The 17,052-nt window shown below is 51.5% G+C and overlaps 1 protein-coding gene across 1 annotated transcript; it reads right to left on the minus strand.

Moving 5' to 3' along the window:
- PTTG1IP (PTTG1 interacting protein) lies at nucleotides 1-14,819 on the minus strand. The gene is made up of 5 exons (XM_046648117.1): nucleotides 14,425-14,819; nucleotides 10,607-10,715; nucleotides 5,798-5,969; nucleotides 4,738-4,784; nucleotides 1-2,015 (listed from the first exon to the last, which is right to left on the minus strand). The coding sequence occupies exons 1-5, from the start codon at nucleotides 14,512-14,514 to the stop codon at nucleotides 1,969-1,971; spliced, it is 465 nt and encodes a 154-aa protein (XP_046504073.1). The 5' UTR covers nucleotides 14,515-14,819; the 3' UTR covers nucleotides 1-1,968.
- Between the last annotated feature and the right edge of the window lie 2,233 nt (nucleotides 14,820-17,052).

Genomic DNA, 17,052 nt, shown 5'->3' on the forward strand with positions numbered 1-17,052 from the left:
TTCAACAAAGCAAGTATTAAACCATTTATTGGAAACTGGTTAAAAAGTAAGGCACTCGAAACTTCATGGTTTCCTTGAGGCTACAATTTTTGGCTGTTCTTAGTACTATTTCAGGAAAAAGCAACTGGCCTGAGATGGCCCTGCGGACGCCCCGGCTCGGGCTCTAGACTGTGACAGGGCTGAAGGCTCCTATCTAACGCGTCCTCGCCCCACTTCCAGCTCAGCAACCTTGATTCCAGCAGCAGTGTGATTTCACACCCACACTACCTACCGTATTAATACAAAGCTCGCTGAAGTCCAGGACAAAACTGCTTTTCTGAATATCAACAGTAGAAAGTCAGAGCGTGCAGGCTGCTAGAAAATACCGAGAAGGTTCATAATACTTTGCCATCAAATGCCCAAGAAGTCAGAGAATGAGACTAAACAACGTGCTCAAGATTAGTTTCTTAATTAGTGAAAATTTCAGGGTAGAAATGTTAATTCACAGCACAGATCACGTGGGTAAAAAGGTGCATCAAGGCATCTGGATGATGTTGATCTGCACGTGAACTTTGATCCAAGAGCACTGTCTCCACAGCGAGGTGTACGAGGAGAAAACGGAATGGACGTCACTCGCTTTATGTGCCTGCTGACCTACCTTCCCCAAGCTAAATGTGGTTCTGATCCAAAGCAATCTGGCCACTGGAACTATTTTCAGATGCAAGAAAGGCTATGACACAATTACTTCATTGTCTGCTGCTGCCCCTGCCAGGAGATGCTCGGTCTGTTTCCTGAGCACGTAGTTTGATCGAGAAGAAATGGAACCACCACATATGGCACCACAGGGCTCCTGGAGGCCCCGGACCACCGTGTGAGAAGCCGCCCTGGAGGGAATCCTCACAACAGGCCAGAGCCAAAGCGGCGTGGCTGGGGGCTGGGAGTCGGCTCCCAAGCAGGACCGCCGGGGCTCCGTGTGGCGTGGGGAAACCCCTTCAGCCTCCTGAGTGCGGAGCCCCGCAGGGACGCTGGCCAGCACACGGTCCCTTCTGCTTCCTGAGGGCAGACCTGTGGTCACTCTCAACTCCTAAATGACCACCTAGCAGACAGCCTGACAGGCAGGGAGAGTCTCAGACTCAGGAGAGCACTCCAATCTGGGCCCCAACAGCGACTGTCAAAGGGGCTGAGCAGAACGAGCAGGGTAGTCACAGCCTCCCCAGCCCACCGCCGGCACACGCTGCCACCAACCACGCCTGAGGGACGCTGCTGTAAAACTTCATCTATCATTCAAGTTTCCGCTGGGAAAAAATATTGACATTCTAATAAACATACTAATTAAAAAATCATCCAGCAAGTGGTCTGAAATTTGACAGTAAAGCTTTTTGGTGAAATCTTTTAGGTGGGGGAATAAAGTCAAAGAATTATTACAAGGAAAAAAAAGATTTAAGGTGACTTTAACTACTCTACAGTGCTACTCGGTGCACCCAAGGTCAGGAAGGAAACCTGCTCAGACCGTCTGGACACGTGCTCGACGGGGCTGGCTGAACTAACTCGCGGGAGGCTATGCACAGAGGCTGCCCGTGGTTTTACGGGAGGTGACGAGGGGCTGGTCCGTGCTCTGACAAAAGTAAAGACGACCTTCCGTCACTGCTGGTGAAGCATGCGGCGGGCTGAGAGGAAGGCAGGCTTCCGCGACTGCAACAGGAGGACGGAGAAGGGGCCGGCCGGGCACCGGCACTGTCAGGCTGTCGCTAGCTCACCACCGGAGCAGGGTAGCGGAATGTGCACGTTTCCTCCTCAAATTAAAAACAGAAACAAAAACCGAAACCCCGACAGGCTCCGTGTCTCAGTGACTAAATCGAGAACCAGAGAGGACAGGGGCAGAAGCTCAGGGGCCGAGAGACTGAGCAGGACGCTGCTTTGGGCTGCTTCCGCCAGGCCCACCGCCCCGAGCCGCGGCTTCGGAGCGCTCGGGGTGCCGCGAAGTGCGCTCTAGTTGTTCTCAAATCTGGCGTATGGGTTTTCTTCTTTAAACAAACCTGAAAATGAAAGAGAATTGATTATAAACGCGTTCAGCCAATGGCAAACAAAACTCAAGAAAGCAATATAATTTTTACGTGAAGATTTATTGACACTATGAGAAAAATGCTGTTCGAATATAAGCAGGTTCAAATACGACACTTAACCTCTTTTGAAGGTCAAACCACAGGTGACCTTAAAATTGAAATAAAATTTACTGGAAACAATGATTCTAAGAAAAACAGATCCTAAAAAAAAAAGACTTTAAATTTCTTAATGTCTCTTTGAGAGAATCAGCAAATAAGTCAAAATTTCTTCCCACAGTGGGTGGCTAATACTACACAGAAAAACACAAAACAAAACCACCTGTCTTTAAATGTCCTTACAAATGGTGATTAACTTTTAGAATTAAGTCTTCAAAAAGAACTAAGGAGACTGTCAATTTAACTGTCAAGTGTTATGACATAAGTGTGATGATGTATTTCACCATGAAAATAAATCCATGTGCTTTTCTCTTTGCATTGAGGAAGTACACACGCAAAAAAATCTGTATCGCGTACCAAACTTATCTGGAGCCAGTGCCACAAATCTCCTTACTGCAGGTTCTTTGGGGGAGGGGAGGGGCAGAGCAGGAACCGGGAGGCAGGGGCTGCGCGGTCTGCTGCCTCTCTCCTCTCTCGAGGGCACCAGCGGCCCTGGGCCTGGGGGGAAGCGCACAGCCCACTTTGGTACAGAGTGCTCATGTGCCAAATGCCTAGCACAGCAGTCTTGTTCAGGTCTGGTTGAAAAAACAAACAGCTCCTAGCTCTCCTTCTAGTCCAGAGGGAACAACAGAGGTAAACTGCTCTGATAAGGAAATCACATGCCTTCTAACACAGAGAGAAGGCTGTTGTGGGTGCCGGTATTCAGGGTGTTAACTGAACCCAGCGTGTTCACGTGCCTTCTTCCCCTCTCCAAGGGGGCTCCCAAAAGCCTTCCTTGTAGCTGGGCTTTCCAAAGTCCAGGCCGTTCAGTGGGCTGTATTATAAACTGGCTCAACAAGTCCATTTCACCAGTGCAATTAAAGGCCAAATTAACCACCCAAACAGTAGGAATGAAGCCAATTGGTGCACTGTTACAGAAAATGCCACCTCCACTGAGAGCCCTGGCCCAGGCACAGGGGGCACAGCAAAGGTCGGAGACCTCAGATGCTGCCTGAGTTTGGCAGTAAAAAGCACTTTGTTGTGTGCGTGCACCCATTCATCTTGTCTTTTATTTGCATTAGTGTTAATCAGATGCCAAAAGCCCCTTCTGACACTTTTGAGTTTTGTGGAAACCAAGCTGCCCCCAGCCCAGGGGAGTCACACGGCTGCTCAGTGGGCACCAGCGTGCACGCAGGCAGAGGGGCCAGGGATGGGGAAAGGCAACATGCTGAGGCTACTTGACAAGGGAATTTCACCTGGGAGCCCATCAGCCCCCAAGCCAGGGACCCGGGAAATGGGGGCAGGCGAGGATGGGACACTGGGGTTGGTGCTGCGGGCGGGGACACACAAGGAAGGCTCCATCAGCCATTGGACAACCTGCCTTCAACAGAGGAGACCCAGAGGCAGGAAGAGAGGCAGCAGGGGCAGCCTCATGCCGGAACCCACACCTGGAGGCGGTAGGGTCAACCCAGGCCTGAGGCGGAGACTGGGTTCACAGCACAAGGACATGACCTTCAGAGGCGGCCTGTACAGACGGGGAGAAGGACGTGCAGCCAGCGGGCTGGCCTGAATCAGCGTGCACAGCCCAGGGCCTCAGAAGCTTCACAGAAGGAACCAAGCCCTTGGGATTGACCACCTTAGTGGGCAGGACGGTAAAAGATGTATTTCCTTATGCAAATAGAAGACTTCAAAGTAAGTGCATCAGTCGGAAAAGATTTTGACATTTTCCTGATCGATTCTGCTGTTAGCACAGCTGCCTGGACTACTTAACACGTGACACACAGTGACAGGTTATGGTGACAGATCATGGGGTCAAGGGACGCAGAGTGGCTCAGGCCGGCTGTCATCAGCGAGCCCGAGGTGCCGGGCCTCCGGGTGGGCCAGGGGAGTCAACAGGGCCGAGGGGTCATGAGCAGGAGCAGAAACACTCTCACGTCAGCCATGGATTTGGCAATCAGTACAGAATCCACTCAACACAGGAGCAGATTTAATGCTCTCAAACACTAAAAAATAGTCACCCTCCCAAAACTCGCCACACAGAAATCAAAACCAAACCAGCACAAAACACCTAGGAAACCGGGAAAGTGGCGGCAGGGCCTCCGTTTTGGCCAAGGCTTTCAAAAAGGAATGTGCCCGCCACACCCAGAGGCGGGGAAAGAGCAGGAGAAACATAGGGTGAAGGGCCTGGAGGGGACACAGAGAGCTGGCCCCACAGTCCGAGGGCCCACTCCACCTCGGGGGAGACGACAACAGAACAGAAGGGCCTCAGCGAGTTGCAGCACTTCACAAGCACACCAGCAGCCGGGAGGAAGACTGGCTGAGAAACAACTGTCTATGGCTCCGTCCTTCCAGACACACAGTGGAATTATTCATTACCATCCCACTGGGACTGAAAGCCAGCTGCCTTCCCAGCAGAGGTGTCTTTCTGTTCCAGAGGATGAACCCAGAGGAGGAGGCCACAGCCCAAATCCTACAGCCAGATCCCACGGGGCTTCACCAACGACGAGAGGCCTGGCATCGATTCCTAACCAATTACAGCACAGATTCCATCCACTCTTACCATATTTTTTTCTGATTTCATCATGTCTTGACTTCATCTCTGCTCTCCTAAAAAACAAAGAAATCTCGTTTAGCACCAATAGACAATGTAGCTTGAAAAGATGTACCTTTTACTCCCTTGAGCAGAGAGGCTGCGGGTTTACTTTCGTCCCCAGAACGAGAGCAGGCAGGGATGAGCTGGGCCATCAGGCCACCCTCCCATCAGGACAGGCAGGGTGACAATGACCAGTCTTCTGAGGCTGCTCCAATATTGTGTCATTCAATTCTTTATTTCAATAAAAGCAATTCAAGTGCCCAATAAGGTGATTTTTAAAAAATTCTTCTTTCATATGAAGAAAACGTACAGATCAGTAAAACCTCATGCTGGGTTCTGAAGACAGTCAGGAACATGTGATTGTTAGTTTTTATTTAGGGGCATATGGCCTCAGGGTGACAGCATGGGAACCCGTACAGTCTCAAGCCTTACCAGCTGTCAGTCTGACGGTCAGCACCTTGCTGAGCCACGACCCTGTCCCTTGTCAGGCAGGGAATAGTGACCTGCCTCGCTGCCACCGAGGGCTGTCCCACGGCCCCATCACACACTCGCCAAAGTGCTGTCACCAGCAGAGTGCTGCTCCTCAGAGTGCTGGCGACACACGAAAGCCAGTCTGGCCACAGGCAGACAGGCAACCCGGACCAAGTGCTTTCCTCCCTCTCTGAGCCTCCACCTGCTTGTCACAAACGGACGGCTGGACCAACTGCCTTTAAACCCCCACCCCGGCAGCACTGAGACCCACCAGCCACCAAATCGTCAACAGGACGTTCTGCCAGCTACAGCCCTTATTTAACTGACTGGCAGGAACAGACAGGAAGCCTGTGATGACAAGGTAGTGGCTACATGCCACAGCCCCCCCAGTTTCTCACCCTGTATAGCACAACCCAGGAAACCCCAGACACTCAGCACCTTCTTAACTTGTAAAAATGGAGAAAAATGGTGACTTCTAAAGGTCACTTTCCACTGCCTTCCAGATCTGAGCTCCCTTGAAATGAACCTGCCCCAAAAGGGACGGCATGTGGCTCACCTTTCCTCCTGCCGTATCCTCCTCTCCTCTCGCTCCCTCATGGCCTTCTCCTCACTTTTGTCGGGCTTCCGGCTCTTCTTCCTCCGGCAGCAGCAGCAGCAGCAGACAGCGACGCCAAGGAGGACGGCTCCCCCCAACACCGACATGGTGATAATCAACGCCTCGAAGTTCACTGGAAATTCAGACGTGTGGTTAGAAGCGCTTCGAGCACGGAACGCACCACTAAAGGCACCGCTGCCTCCACGTAGCGAGCTGTCTGAGAACAGGGGAGCACAAGCGGCTTGCACCTCAGCTGCCGCAAGCCCAAGCGGCTGGGCTCAGAGAGCCTAAGGCCAGCCCCTACAATGAGGGGAGCGGGAAGGCCTTCCCGAGTCTTCTCTCAGCCGCAGCTTCCTGCCTTACTAACAATCGATCAACTAAGCAACGGATGGGAGCCACAGGGTAGTCACCTGACACTGAAAAGATGTTTCAAGCCTGAGAAAAGTTAATAAACCAGAAAGAAGAAAATACTCAGCTGTGTATTGAGACACCCCTAAGACATTTAAACTCTGAATTTCATGAAACTCACAGAAACAAAGTCAAGCCCAATGGGCTTATTTGGTTATTTAGATCAAAGTCAAGTCAAACATGCGTTTCCAGCAGGAACAAACTTCCGACCTCGGCCTGCAGAAGGAAGGGCCCCGGGGCAGGCCCAGCGCAGGACAGAAGGGCTATCATCTTCCACGCTGGGGGCTGAGAACGGCTGACCAACCAGCATCAAATGACCTTCTTATTTCCCGTCCAGACCAAACTTCAGACACAAATACAAACTTCAAACAGGTTCTATATATAATTCTTTTCAATTTCTCTTAAGGATTCACAAATGAAAACCAGTCAGTATTTTTCTATTCCACTCAAGCCAGAGCCGATCAAAGAGCCCTCTGACGCTGCTTTTGCAGATATGCTTCCAAGCACGCAGTTCAAACAGCCACTGCAGGCCTTCGGGGGCAGAGGCCGCCCGGACAGCGGCGCCACCTTACTGTGCACATGCTACAGCAGTTCCACTGCTTCCTGAAACCGGAGCTACAACTGTGCCCCACACACAGCTAACAGCTCTGCCCCACGGGCCCCTTGGCTGTGGTGGGGCAGGGCCCAGAAGGTGAGAGCTCTGCCTGGAGGAGAGAGGCCGACAGTGGTGCCCTGGTAGCCCCCAAATCCCCCTGTCCCAGAATGGCCCCTGAGACACACTTCAGGGCGGCTGCCGGCGGCACAGCACTCCTCCGTCATCTACTCGACTACTTTAACAATCAGGAACAGGTCTTACATCTGGTCAAATGCCCTCTGAGCTTCTGAGCATGTTTTTTTTCCTTTGACCTCTTCCGGAAGTGCCAGAACTGCAAGAACTAGTAGTAAAAGGTATAATTAGAAAGGAGACCTTCACACTAGCAGATGGTATAGTTTTTTGACTACAGAACTCTAGAATAATCAACTTTAAAAACCAATGAGATCAATTAGATAACAGGCTCTAAAATCTATTTACTCCAAAATAGCTTTTCTGATTAGCAGGTGAAACCAGCTATGAAACATCAGCTATGAAATACATAAAGTCCCATTATAATGGGAAACCAACCTCTGGGCTCCTTTCCCTGTTAACCCTGAATTCTACTAAAGATGTGAAAGACGACCAGAAGGAGGGCCATGACATCCTGCTTCTGCACAAAGGTTCGAAACTGTAAAGATCCCATTTTTCTCCAAATGAGCATATATATTTAAGGTTATTACAACTAAAACCCCAGAACAAGTTGCCTAGAATTAGATAAAATGATTCTAACGTTATTTGTAAGAATAAAAGACACCTGTGTTGTGAGGCCTGAAATGAGCATTAAGTGCTGCCTTGACAGTGGGGGAAGCCAGGAGGGCCTCCAATGGCCCAACCACAGTTTGCCTCCCTACTCTGCTCCCGCAGGTACGGCCCTAGCCAAACAACACTCCCCACCATGGGGACCAGGAGCAGTGCCTCCTTATCTCCAAGCAGCAGGGTTCAATGACATGCAGCCTGCGGAATTAAGCAAACACGCCCATCATATCTTATCTCAGGAACCAGGGGGCAACACACCCTCTTGTTACTACAGAGCCTGCCTCCCACAGCCCTGGGTCCTTCCCCTGTGTGGTATGCAGTGTCCCCCTCCTTTGGGCTGTGACTATCACTAATAAATTCCTAGGGATCCCATCTGTCCAGTGTGGGGTGTCATGTGTTCAGCCACCCCTGTAGCCCTAGGGCAGGAATTTCATTTCACAGGAGAGTTATCAAAAAATACCTGCCATTTGGGGGCTGGCCCTGTGGCTGAGTGGTTAAAGTTCTATGTGCTCCCTTTGGCAGCCTGGGTTTACGGGTTTAGATCTTGGGTACAGACCTACTCCACTTGTCAGCCATGCTGTGGAGGCATCCTGTGTACAAAGCAGAAGAAGATGGGCACGGATGTTAGCTCAGGGCTAATCTTCCTCAAGCAAAAAAGAAGAAAGGGGGAGACCCACCCAGTGGTGTAGTAGTTAAGTTTGCGTGCTCTGCTTTGGTGGCCCAGGGTTCACCAGTTTGGATCCCAGGCACAGACCTACACACCGCTTATGAAGCCACGCTATGAGGCGTCTCCCATACAAAGTAAAGGAAGATGGGCCCAGATGTTAGCTAATCTTCCTCAGCAAAAAGAGGACGACTGGTGGTGGATGTTAGCTTAAGGCTAATCTTCCTCAAAAAAGAAGAGGATTGGCAACAGGTGTTTAGCTCAGGGTGAATTTTCCTCACCAAAAAAAAAAAAAAAAAAAGCCTGCCATTTGAAAAGGTGCTCAACATGAGTCATCAGAGACATGCACATTAAAACCATAATGAGATACCACCTCCCACCCACCAGAGGGACTAAAATGAAGATGACTGATCATCCCAAGTGTTGACAGGGATATGGAACAACTGGAACTCCCACACTGCTTGGAGGAATGTAAATTGGTACAGCCACTCTAGAAAAATGTTTGGCAGACCTAATAAGGCTAAACAAAAATGCATGCAGGGACCCAGCAATTCCGCTCCTAAGGACATGTCCAGTGGAAGAGAGGGCTGGCGCTCACCCCACACAGGAGTTCCAGCACTGCTGTAAACACCCCCGATGTCCACCAGCAGCAGAAAGGACAGACTCCTGCGGAACACTGAACAGCAACGAGACAAACCGGGGCACTCGACACCACCCATCTCAGACTACTGCTGAAGGAGAAGTGAGACAAAGCAGCACGCGGGTTCCTCAACGGGACGGCGGGACCAGGCAGCGTGAATGTACTGTGACGGAACATCAGTGCAGCGGTTACCCCCGGGGCCTGAGAGGCACAGGCTGTGATGCTGGGAAAGGTCTGCACGTTTTGCTCAGTGGTGATTACCAGTCTGCCTCATCGACTGTATGCGTGTGTACACACGCGTGTTTATGTTCTATAGAGCGGGAGGGCGACCTAAGATGCGCGCACTTCATCAGAAGTTACGCTCCGATTCAGGGGCCGGCCCCGCGCCCGAGTGGTAAAGTGCACGCGCTCTGCTGTGGTGGCCCAGGGTTTTGCTGGTTTGGATCCTGGGTGCGGACGTGGCATCGCTCATCAAGCCACACTGAGGCGGCATCCCACATGCCACAACTAGAAGGACCCACAACTAAAATATACAACTATGTATCTGGGGGCTTTGGGGAGAAAAAGGAAAAATACAATCTTTAGGGGAGAAAAAAAGAAGTTACGCTCCAATTTAAAAATATCTTAATAGTTAATGCTCAAAATGCCAAGGGTTCCCTGGTCTAGGCGTTGTCTCTGTGGAACTGTCGGTAAGGAAGGTTCCATGGAGAAGACAGCCATCTAGATGGAAGCAGAGGGCAGCCGGGCCCAGCGAAGCCTTTCTTGTCTGAGGACAGCAGAGAGGATGGCCAGCAGGGTGGATGTGATGGAGTGTGTACACACACACACACCAGGCATCCCAAAACCACACACACAAACTTCTGGAATCCCTGGGTCCTCGACCCTGGAAGTGAGCTGTTTCAGATGAAAGTTGAAGGATTCTGAGATGGAAATCAATTAGAAAAAAGACAGACAAATAAGGAATAAGCCGCAGATGGATCCAAGATGCAAACACACAGAACCAATCACCGAAGTACTCGAAGACAACATGGCTCCTTTACAACCAGGAGGCCAGCGGGCTCTGCATGACCTCAAAACCTGAGGCTATAAAAGAAAAGATTAATAAACCCAACTACATAAAAATAAGTTCCATGTAGCAAAGCACACCACAAACTAATTTAAAAGGCAAATTAGGAAAGAATTTGGATCTCATAAAGGGCTGATTTCCCTGATGAAAGAATGCCTGTAAAGTCAACCACACGTGGTCGGAAAGGGACACCCGAGACAAAGGCAGGGCCGTGCCCGTTCTGGGCAGGGACTCCTCACTCAGGGAAGTCGGAGCGCCTATGGGAACCTGCAGGTGTCAAGGAGGCGCATGAACACCACCGAGACATAATGTGCTGAGACATCCAAAAGTCTCCAAATTCGCCTCTCCCTCTCCACCGTCCCAGGACGTGCAGAGACTCAGCGCAGAAGCAAGGCTGATGGCCTTGACAGTGGGCCGCCAGACCCCGGGGACCCTGCTGCTTTCTCAGACACTACAAGCTCTCACTGGCTTTCCACCTTCCCAGTGTGAGCATCACAGAACTACCGGGAGTGTGTTTTTCGGCAGCTTATGTTAATAGAGCACAACCAGAATTTTCAAAATAGCACTGATCTTGCAAGAAGCCAATGAAAACAATGACTTACCCCAGCAAACACCCCAGCGTGCAGAACTCAGCTTACAAAGAGAACCAGGAGGCAGGATCTTTGTCACTGGGTAGTCCAAGCATGCCTTATTAGTGTTACACCAAAGACACTGAAAGAGATGGATGATCGATAACGTCAGAAATGCAACATGAACACCAAAGGACCAGACTGCCCAGGATCCGACCCCTTCCACCACCTCTACCACCAGCCACACTGTCTGCTCCCCTGTGGGTGGCTGCAGTGGCCTTGGCCCCCACTCCAACACCATCCTGCTCAACAAGGTCGTGTTATTCAAACCTCTTTCACCAGGCACCCTCCCTGGCCATGCGGCCTCCATGCTGGTCCTGAAAGCTACCAGGCGGCTCCTGGCCCAGGGCCTTTGCACAGCCTGCTCTTTCTGCTCGGAAGGCTCCTCCCCAAACACACGTGGCTCCCTCACGTCCTCCAGGAGGCCTACCCTGAGCAACCTGCATTAAAACTGCCCCCCGCTTCCCTGACCTCTGCCCCTTCCACAGCACCACCTGCTGACACACCATGCACAATGGCACCAGGCCCCTCTTGGTTCTTACAGGAGTGCAGGCATTTGTGTGCTTACTGAAGTACCCTGGGCAGGCAGGACCAAGCCTGGCAGAGCTCATTAAGGATCTGTTTTGTGGACTTCTGCGACCGTGGTAATCACTATGTAAAGATCCTACCTTTGACCTTTGACTGCACTGAGTGGGCGGTTTTACTGGTGTCATCACTGGTCGTCTTAAAGACAGTGCAACTAAGGCTCAAAGGCACCTGCTCAGAACTTGAGAGCTGGAGGGGACCTTGCAGACGCTCCGTCTGAGTCCCTAAGACGTCAGGGGTGAGGTGGGCAAGGTGCAGAGACAGTGCTGTCGCACGAGTGCGCGCGAGTCCAGAGCTGCAGCCATGACGCCGCTCCAAACCAGGCGGACGCTGGCAGCCAGGGCGGCACGGGACAGGCCGCACCTGACACGCTGCCCCGGCAGGACTTCGCTGGGATTTTCAATCTTGCAGGTAACAGTTTGATGGGGTTTTTCTGAGTTTTCAGCAGGACAGAATTCACGGTGTCTCTGTCCCAGTGAGGGGAGAGTCCGTCACAGAGTAGTGAGTGGAGCCCGGGCCTGGGCCCCTCAGGGCCTCGTGTTTAACAAGGCCCGGCGCGCACTAAATAAAGAGCAGGAAAACACCTTCATTGTGGCCATTGGAGACCATCTTCTATTTTAGCAGTTCTGTTCTGGTTTAACAATTTTTGGTAAATCCTCCATTTTCAAATAGCTCAAGTTTTAAATACCTAATTTTCCATTTTTATATGACAGTTTCACCAAAAGCCATAGGAGTTCACTAGGACAAACTCTCTCTTGTGGTTTTGCTGTGGCTGTTAATTTCTCTGTTTTAGATTAATGAAGTAATATGCAAATGTGAGCAACTCAGGTGGCACCAACAGGACAGTGTGCTCTCGGCCTCCCTTCCAGCCTGCTCAGGCTCCTCGTCAGGCCTCCCAGGCACCTGCACCTCCTTCCAGAAACCTGTGTGATTCAAGGTTGGGCACAGGCTGGTCTATCCCTTGCCCTGGCGTTCACCCCCACGTCCGTGTGCGCCTCTGCTCCCTGCATTTCTGACTTGATCTGTCAGAGTTCAGAGTGGGGGTCAGGCCTCCAGAGGAAGTGTCCACCCCACTGTGGTCTGGGCACGCCCTTCAGCTGCACCGAGCCTCAGACATCGTACTGCACGAGCCTCGATCATACTGCCGTCCCCATCAAACCTCCCTCCAGGAAAGGCAAGTCAAGCGAGACAAGGCCGCAGAAGTGCTCTCAACACTGCAAAGCAAAGCAGAGCACCGGGCTGTTTTTACAGCAGAAATGACTTCCAACAGAAAAATTCGCAGACTGTAAAGAAGCACCATCAAAAAAACACCAGCTGGGGCCATCCCGGTGGTGTAGTGGTTAAGTTCACGCACTCCGCTTTGGTGGCGTGGGGTCCAAGGGTTCAGATCCCAGGTGTGGACACACACACGGCTCAAGCCATGCTGTGGTGGTGTCCCACATACAAAATAGAGGAAGACTGGCAGAGATGTTAGCTCAGGGCCACCCTTTCTCAAGCAAAAAGAGGAAGATTGGCAACAGATGTTAGCTCAGGGCCAATCTTCCTCACCAAAAAACAAAAAAAAAAAACCACCACCTGTAAGGACCAGACCCACCTGAGCATATTCAGTGCTATCAATGGCAAGATCAGAAACTGCAGTAACAGCTTCTTTCAATTTTTACTCAGCAAATGCAAGTGTGCACTGAAGTGCTATGTCCTGACACAACGTCTGGAACCTACAACACTGCCATGTGGGATGAGAGTTCTTTTTTAAAGACATGGCTAACATCTTAGAGCAGAAATCATCTGATATATCTCTCCTGTCTCGTTCATCAAGTCCCACTGCCAGGGAAAGAAAAACCCAGGTTACGTGGTTAGTTCTAAAACTCGACTGGAGGGAGGGGGGCAGCCTCCCCCAGAGTCCCCAGGCATAGGCCCCACAGAAGGCTGTTTTCTCTCCCAGCCATCTCCGCCCCAGGCCTTGTGTTCTCCATGCTGACCACACAGGGCTGCGGTGAAACAGGGCTGGAGACTCGTGGCGAGGCGCTGCTGAATCGGGAGCTGTCAGGCAGTGGTGCCCGCCAAGGGGAGCAGCAGCAGGACCCTAACAAAGCAGCTGTTCCCACAAGTCCTCTGACAAGCCCAGGGGGCAAGGTTCCCCAAGGTTACTCTGCACTTCTCCTGACGGCCAGCTGCACACACCTACCTGTCAGATCCCAGGATGGCCCAGCTAGACATGACCTCCACGAGCCTTAGGCTTGTGCTCCAGAGCAGCTACCCTCTTGCTCAAGGTCACACAGGGACTCAACAGAACTGGGGACAACATCTGAACAGCCAGCTCCGAGTCTTCCCTCATAACTCTGGTGAGCTATGGACAGAGTCTGACCCCACTGACTAGATGCCCTCTAAGACCCTCACGGATCTGATGGCCTGGGTCTCTCCTTGCTCTCGCCCCCTTTCTCCCTTCCTGTATGAAGAGCTGAGAGAGAAGCACCTACCCCAACCCCTGACAACTGATGGAGAACACGGGACAGGCTTAAGACTCTGGGTCAACGTTACGGACAGCCCATGTTCCTCTCGGAAGGGCTCTTGGGAAAGCTGAACCCTCGGCACTGCTCAGGGCAGTGAAAATACTGTGTGATATTATAATGAGGGATACACATCATTACACGCTTGTCCAAACAGCGGCAGATGAGCAGGGCTCTGGGCACTCCCCACTAAGTCTCGGGGGCCCAGCTGCAAAATAGAGCTGCAGCCCCTGCCCCTAGAGCCTCTAAGGTCTAATGACGCCTGCAGGAAAGCCCTGGTCACAGGTTAACAGTCATAGAAGAGAGGCCGCACACAACCCCTCAGCCCAGCGCGCGTCCTCCTGTCCCCCTCTCCCCGGCCCCCTCCTGCTTCTGAACACCATGCTCACCCAACACCAAGCCCACCGGCTTCAGCGAGGCCTGAGGCTTCCCAACCAGCTCACACGTGTTGCCAGCCACACTACGCCAACTGACAGATCTTAACATCCCGAACACTGCTTCAGTTCAATAACGTGTACTGATGACGCTCAGGTGGCATCTGCAGTGTCCATGAGATGTTTAATATGCCCAAGAAAGGCTAAAACAGTATTTAATACCTCCACAAACCCCAAAGAGCAGAACCCCTGGCACCCACGAGACCCTCCGGAGTGAGAGGAAGGGGGCTGCTCTAGGACCTGGGCAGACCCCGGGGCTACTTACAGAGACGTTTTTCAGGCACTCTTCACAGGTCTTGTTGGTGTTCTGAGAACAAGCTGCGGGGAGAAGAACAAACCAACCAGTGAGGACCATGTCGTGGGAGCCGCAGCCAGGGAGGGTGGACTGCTTACAACCTCGGAGACCAACATTCCCTCCCCACCCCAAGGAGGACAAGAGACAGCACGCACAGGGTTCCTGCCCACAAGGGTCTTCCAGGAAAGACGACTCAGCACACAAAGGCAACGCTTTCTCCGTCCCGCCCTCAGGTGGCGAGCTGCTGTGGGAACCACCACCACTAACCCGAGGCCTCCCATCTCATGAGAGACACTCTTTGGAAACTGAGTCCCCAGCAAGGCCAGGCCCCAGCTCCCTGATCGATGCCCCCCAGGCAGGGACATGCTCCCGGGACCAGAGGGTTCCAATCCTCTGGAGCACCCCGAGGCTCTCACTGTTCTTCACAGGATGGTTGATACAGGAAGGGGGGTCACAACCCACACAGCTGACAGCTCTGAAACTCAAGCTAATCAGAAGACCTAGTGAACGAATGAAGAATTTCCAGTACCCCATCAAGTAGCTGCTATTTACCCCACACCACTCCTTAAAACAAACACATTTTGAAAAGAGCTCTGTGTGCAACCTCATTAGTCACCAGGAATCGCAGATTAAAATCATGCAATACCAGTTCTCACCCACCGGAATGGCTAAAATTAAAGAGACTGCCAATGCTAAATGGTGGCGAGCATGTGAGGATGCAGAGCAAACGGGAACTCTCACCCGGTGTTGATGGGACTGCAAATGGTTCAACCACGTGAAGGAAAGGGGTGGCACTTGCTCATTAGACAGATGCATGTCCACCCCATGACTCACAACTCCATGCTTACGTATTTCACCCAAGAAACGTTAGCACACACGCCCACAGGAAGACTTGTACAGGAGTGTTCAGAGCAACTTACTTCACAACAACAGTCAAAGGCTGCAAACAGCCTAGATGTCCACGTCCAGGAGGACGCAAAAAGTGGTACAGTCAACAGTGGAACACTATGCAGTCATAAAAAGTAGTGCACTGTATACATAAAACACGGATGGGTCTTGACAACATTGCATGGACTAAAAGAAGCCTTCCACAAAGACCACATCACACAATGCCATGGATACGCAGTCTGGGAGTAGGTGAACTCAGGGGAAAAAGGGCAGTGGCAGCCTGCAACAATGGGTGGGAGAGGCCTGAACCTTCTGGAGAGAAGGCGGTGTTCTGGTGCTTGATGGGATCAGGCTCACATGGGTGCAACTCACCCAATGGCACATGTGAGACCCCTGCACTCCACTGTCTACAAAACCTGTCTCAAGAGAAAAGACAAATGCTGCACTCTAGTGTAGACGACGCATGCAGCCAGGCATGCGGGGAGTGCACGATGCACGTCACTCACTTTACAACATGTTAGGGGAAGGATGCAGGATGACACGTGGACAGGTGAGTTCAGCAAAACGTGAACGATAAAACCCGAGTGTCGAGTGTGAGTGTTGACTGCACCATTCTCCCAGCTCTGCTGTGTGAGTGAAGACTTTCATAACAAAACGTAGGGGAGCGTGAACTTTAAGCCCCCACTGCACTCACTGTTTCCTGGAGGGACTAACCCACAGACACACTGGTGCTTACTCTGAAATGGCTGGGGTTGCTTGAGTGAACAGTCCAGTCCCTCCACATTCCATGTTTCTAAATAAAGTCCTATTTTATTTGAAATGAAAGCCCATTTTGTCACACATGATTCTACAACAATCAGTATTAACAGTAATCTTTTCAGAGACTAGTGGCTGGGATTACGTTTATGCTGAAGCTGATTTTAAGCTGCTTCATCAGAACGACAGGTTTTATTTAGCCCTAAGAAGGTAAAGAAGATTGACAACCCCTGAAATACCTTGACTTCTCAAAGCACTGCTGAGAGGTGACAGTGGCACTTTGATGAGAACTGCACTCTTGACGTTTCAGTCCCCGGTGCCCTGGCACTGTGGGAGGGAGAAGCGAGTGTACAGCGAAGGTGAAGACCCCTGTGATACTTGGTGACCAAGTCCGCACTGAGAAACTCGGTTCCTAGCTCTTCCACCAAAAGGATCTAGAAAGAACGACATCGACAGCAGAGGGCACATATGGTGCCCAGGGCTTGGTTTCTAGACACTGTTCCCCACTAAAAGGAACCAGGGCTCCTCGGAGAAACGGCTGATTCCAGAACCAGGGCAGAGAAAGGAGCTGGGACAGCTTGCTGTGCCAGAAAGTGGCACCAACTTATGGGTAAATGGCAAAAGGGCCCAGAAGCCAGCTTGCAGGGAGGTCCTCCATGCCACACTGGGACAATTTAAACACCAGAGTGAGTGACAGTAATAGACTCTAACCTCCTGAGTAGCCCACGACTTCACACTGACATGAAATAAATGCAGAAAAGGCCGACGAGCAAAGGTAGAAGGCGTGAGTTGAAGAGGCCCCATTCCACAACCATCAGTCCACAGGCGGCAAGGTCACTATGCCCAGCGGGGGAGTGACAGGATATTTGGTTTCCAAGCACCTCCTCAGCTTAGTAATCACTTATGAAGAGAAAATAGCTCCTTAGAAGTGACCAAAGTACCAGCATGGTAAGC

The sequence above is a fragment of the Equus quagga genome, chromosome 21 (assembly GCF_021613505.1).
Source record: "Equus quagga isolate Etosha38 chromosome 21, UCLA_HA_Equagga_1.0, whole genome shotgun sequence".
NCBI lineage: Eukaryota > Metazoa > Chordata > Mammalia > Perissodactyla > Equidae > Equus > Equus quagga.

What these genes read in the sequence shown, in the direction of transcription:
- PTTG1IP (XM_046648117.1), bottom strand. Translation starts at nt 14,514, where the DNA reads ATGGTCCTCACTGGTTGGTTTGTTCTTCTCCCCGCAGCTTGTTCTCAG. An exon ending in AGTGCCTGAAAAACGTCTCT is followed by an intron (nt 10,716 to 14,424) that starts GTAAGTAGCCCC and finishes CATCTCTTTCAG; the next exon opens with TGTCTTTGGTGTAACACTAA. An exon ending in AGGATACGGCAGGAGGAAAG is followed by an intron (nt 4,785 to 5,797) that starts GTGAGCCACATG and finishes TTTGTTTTTTAG; the next exon opens with GAGAGCAGAGATGAAGTCAA.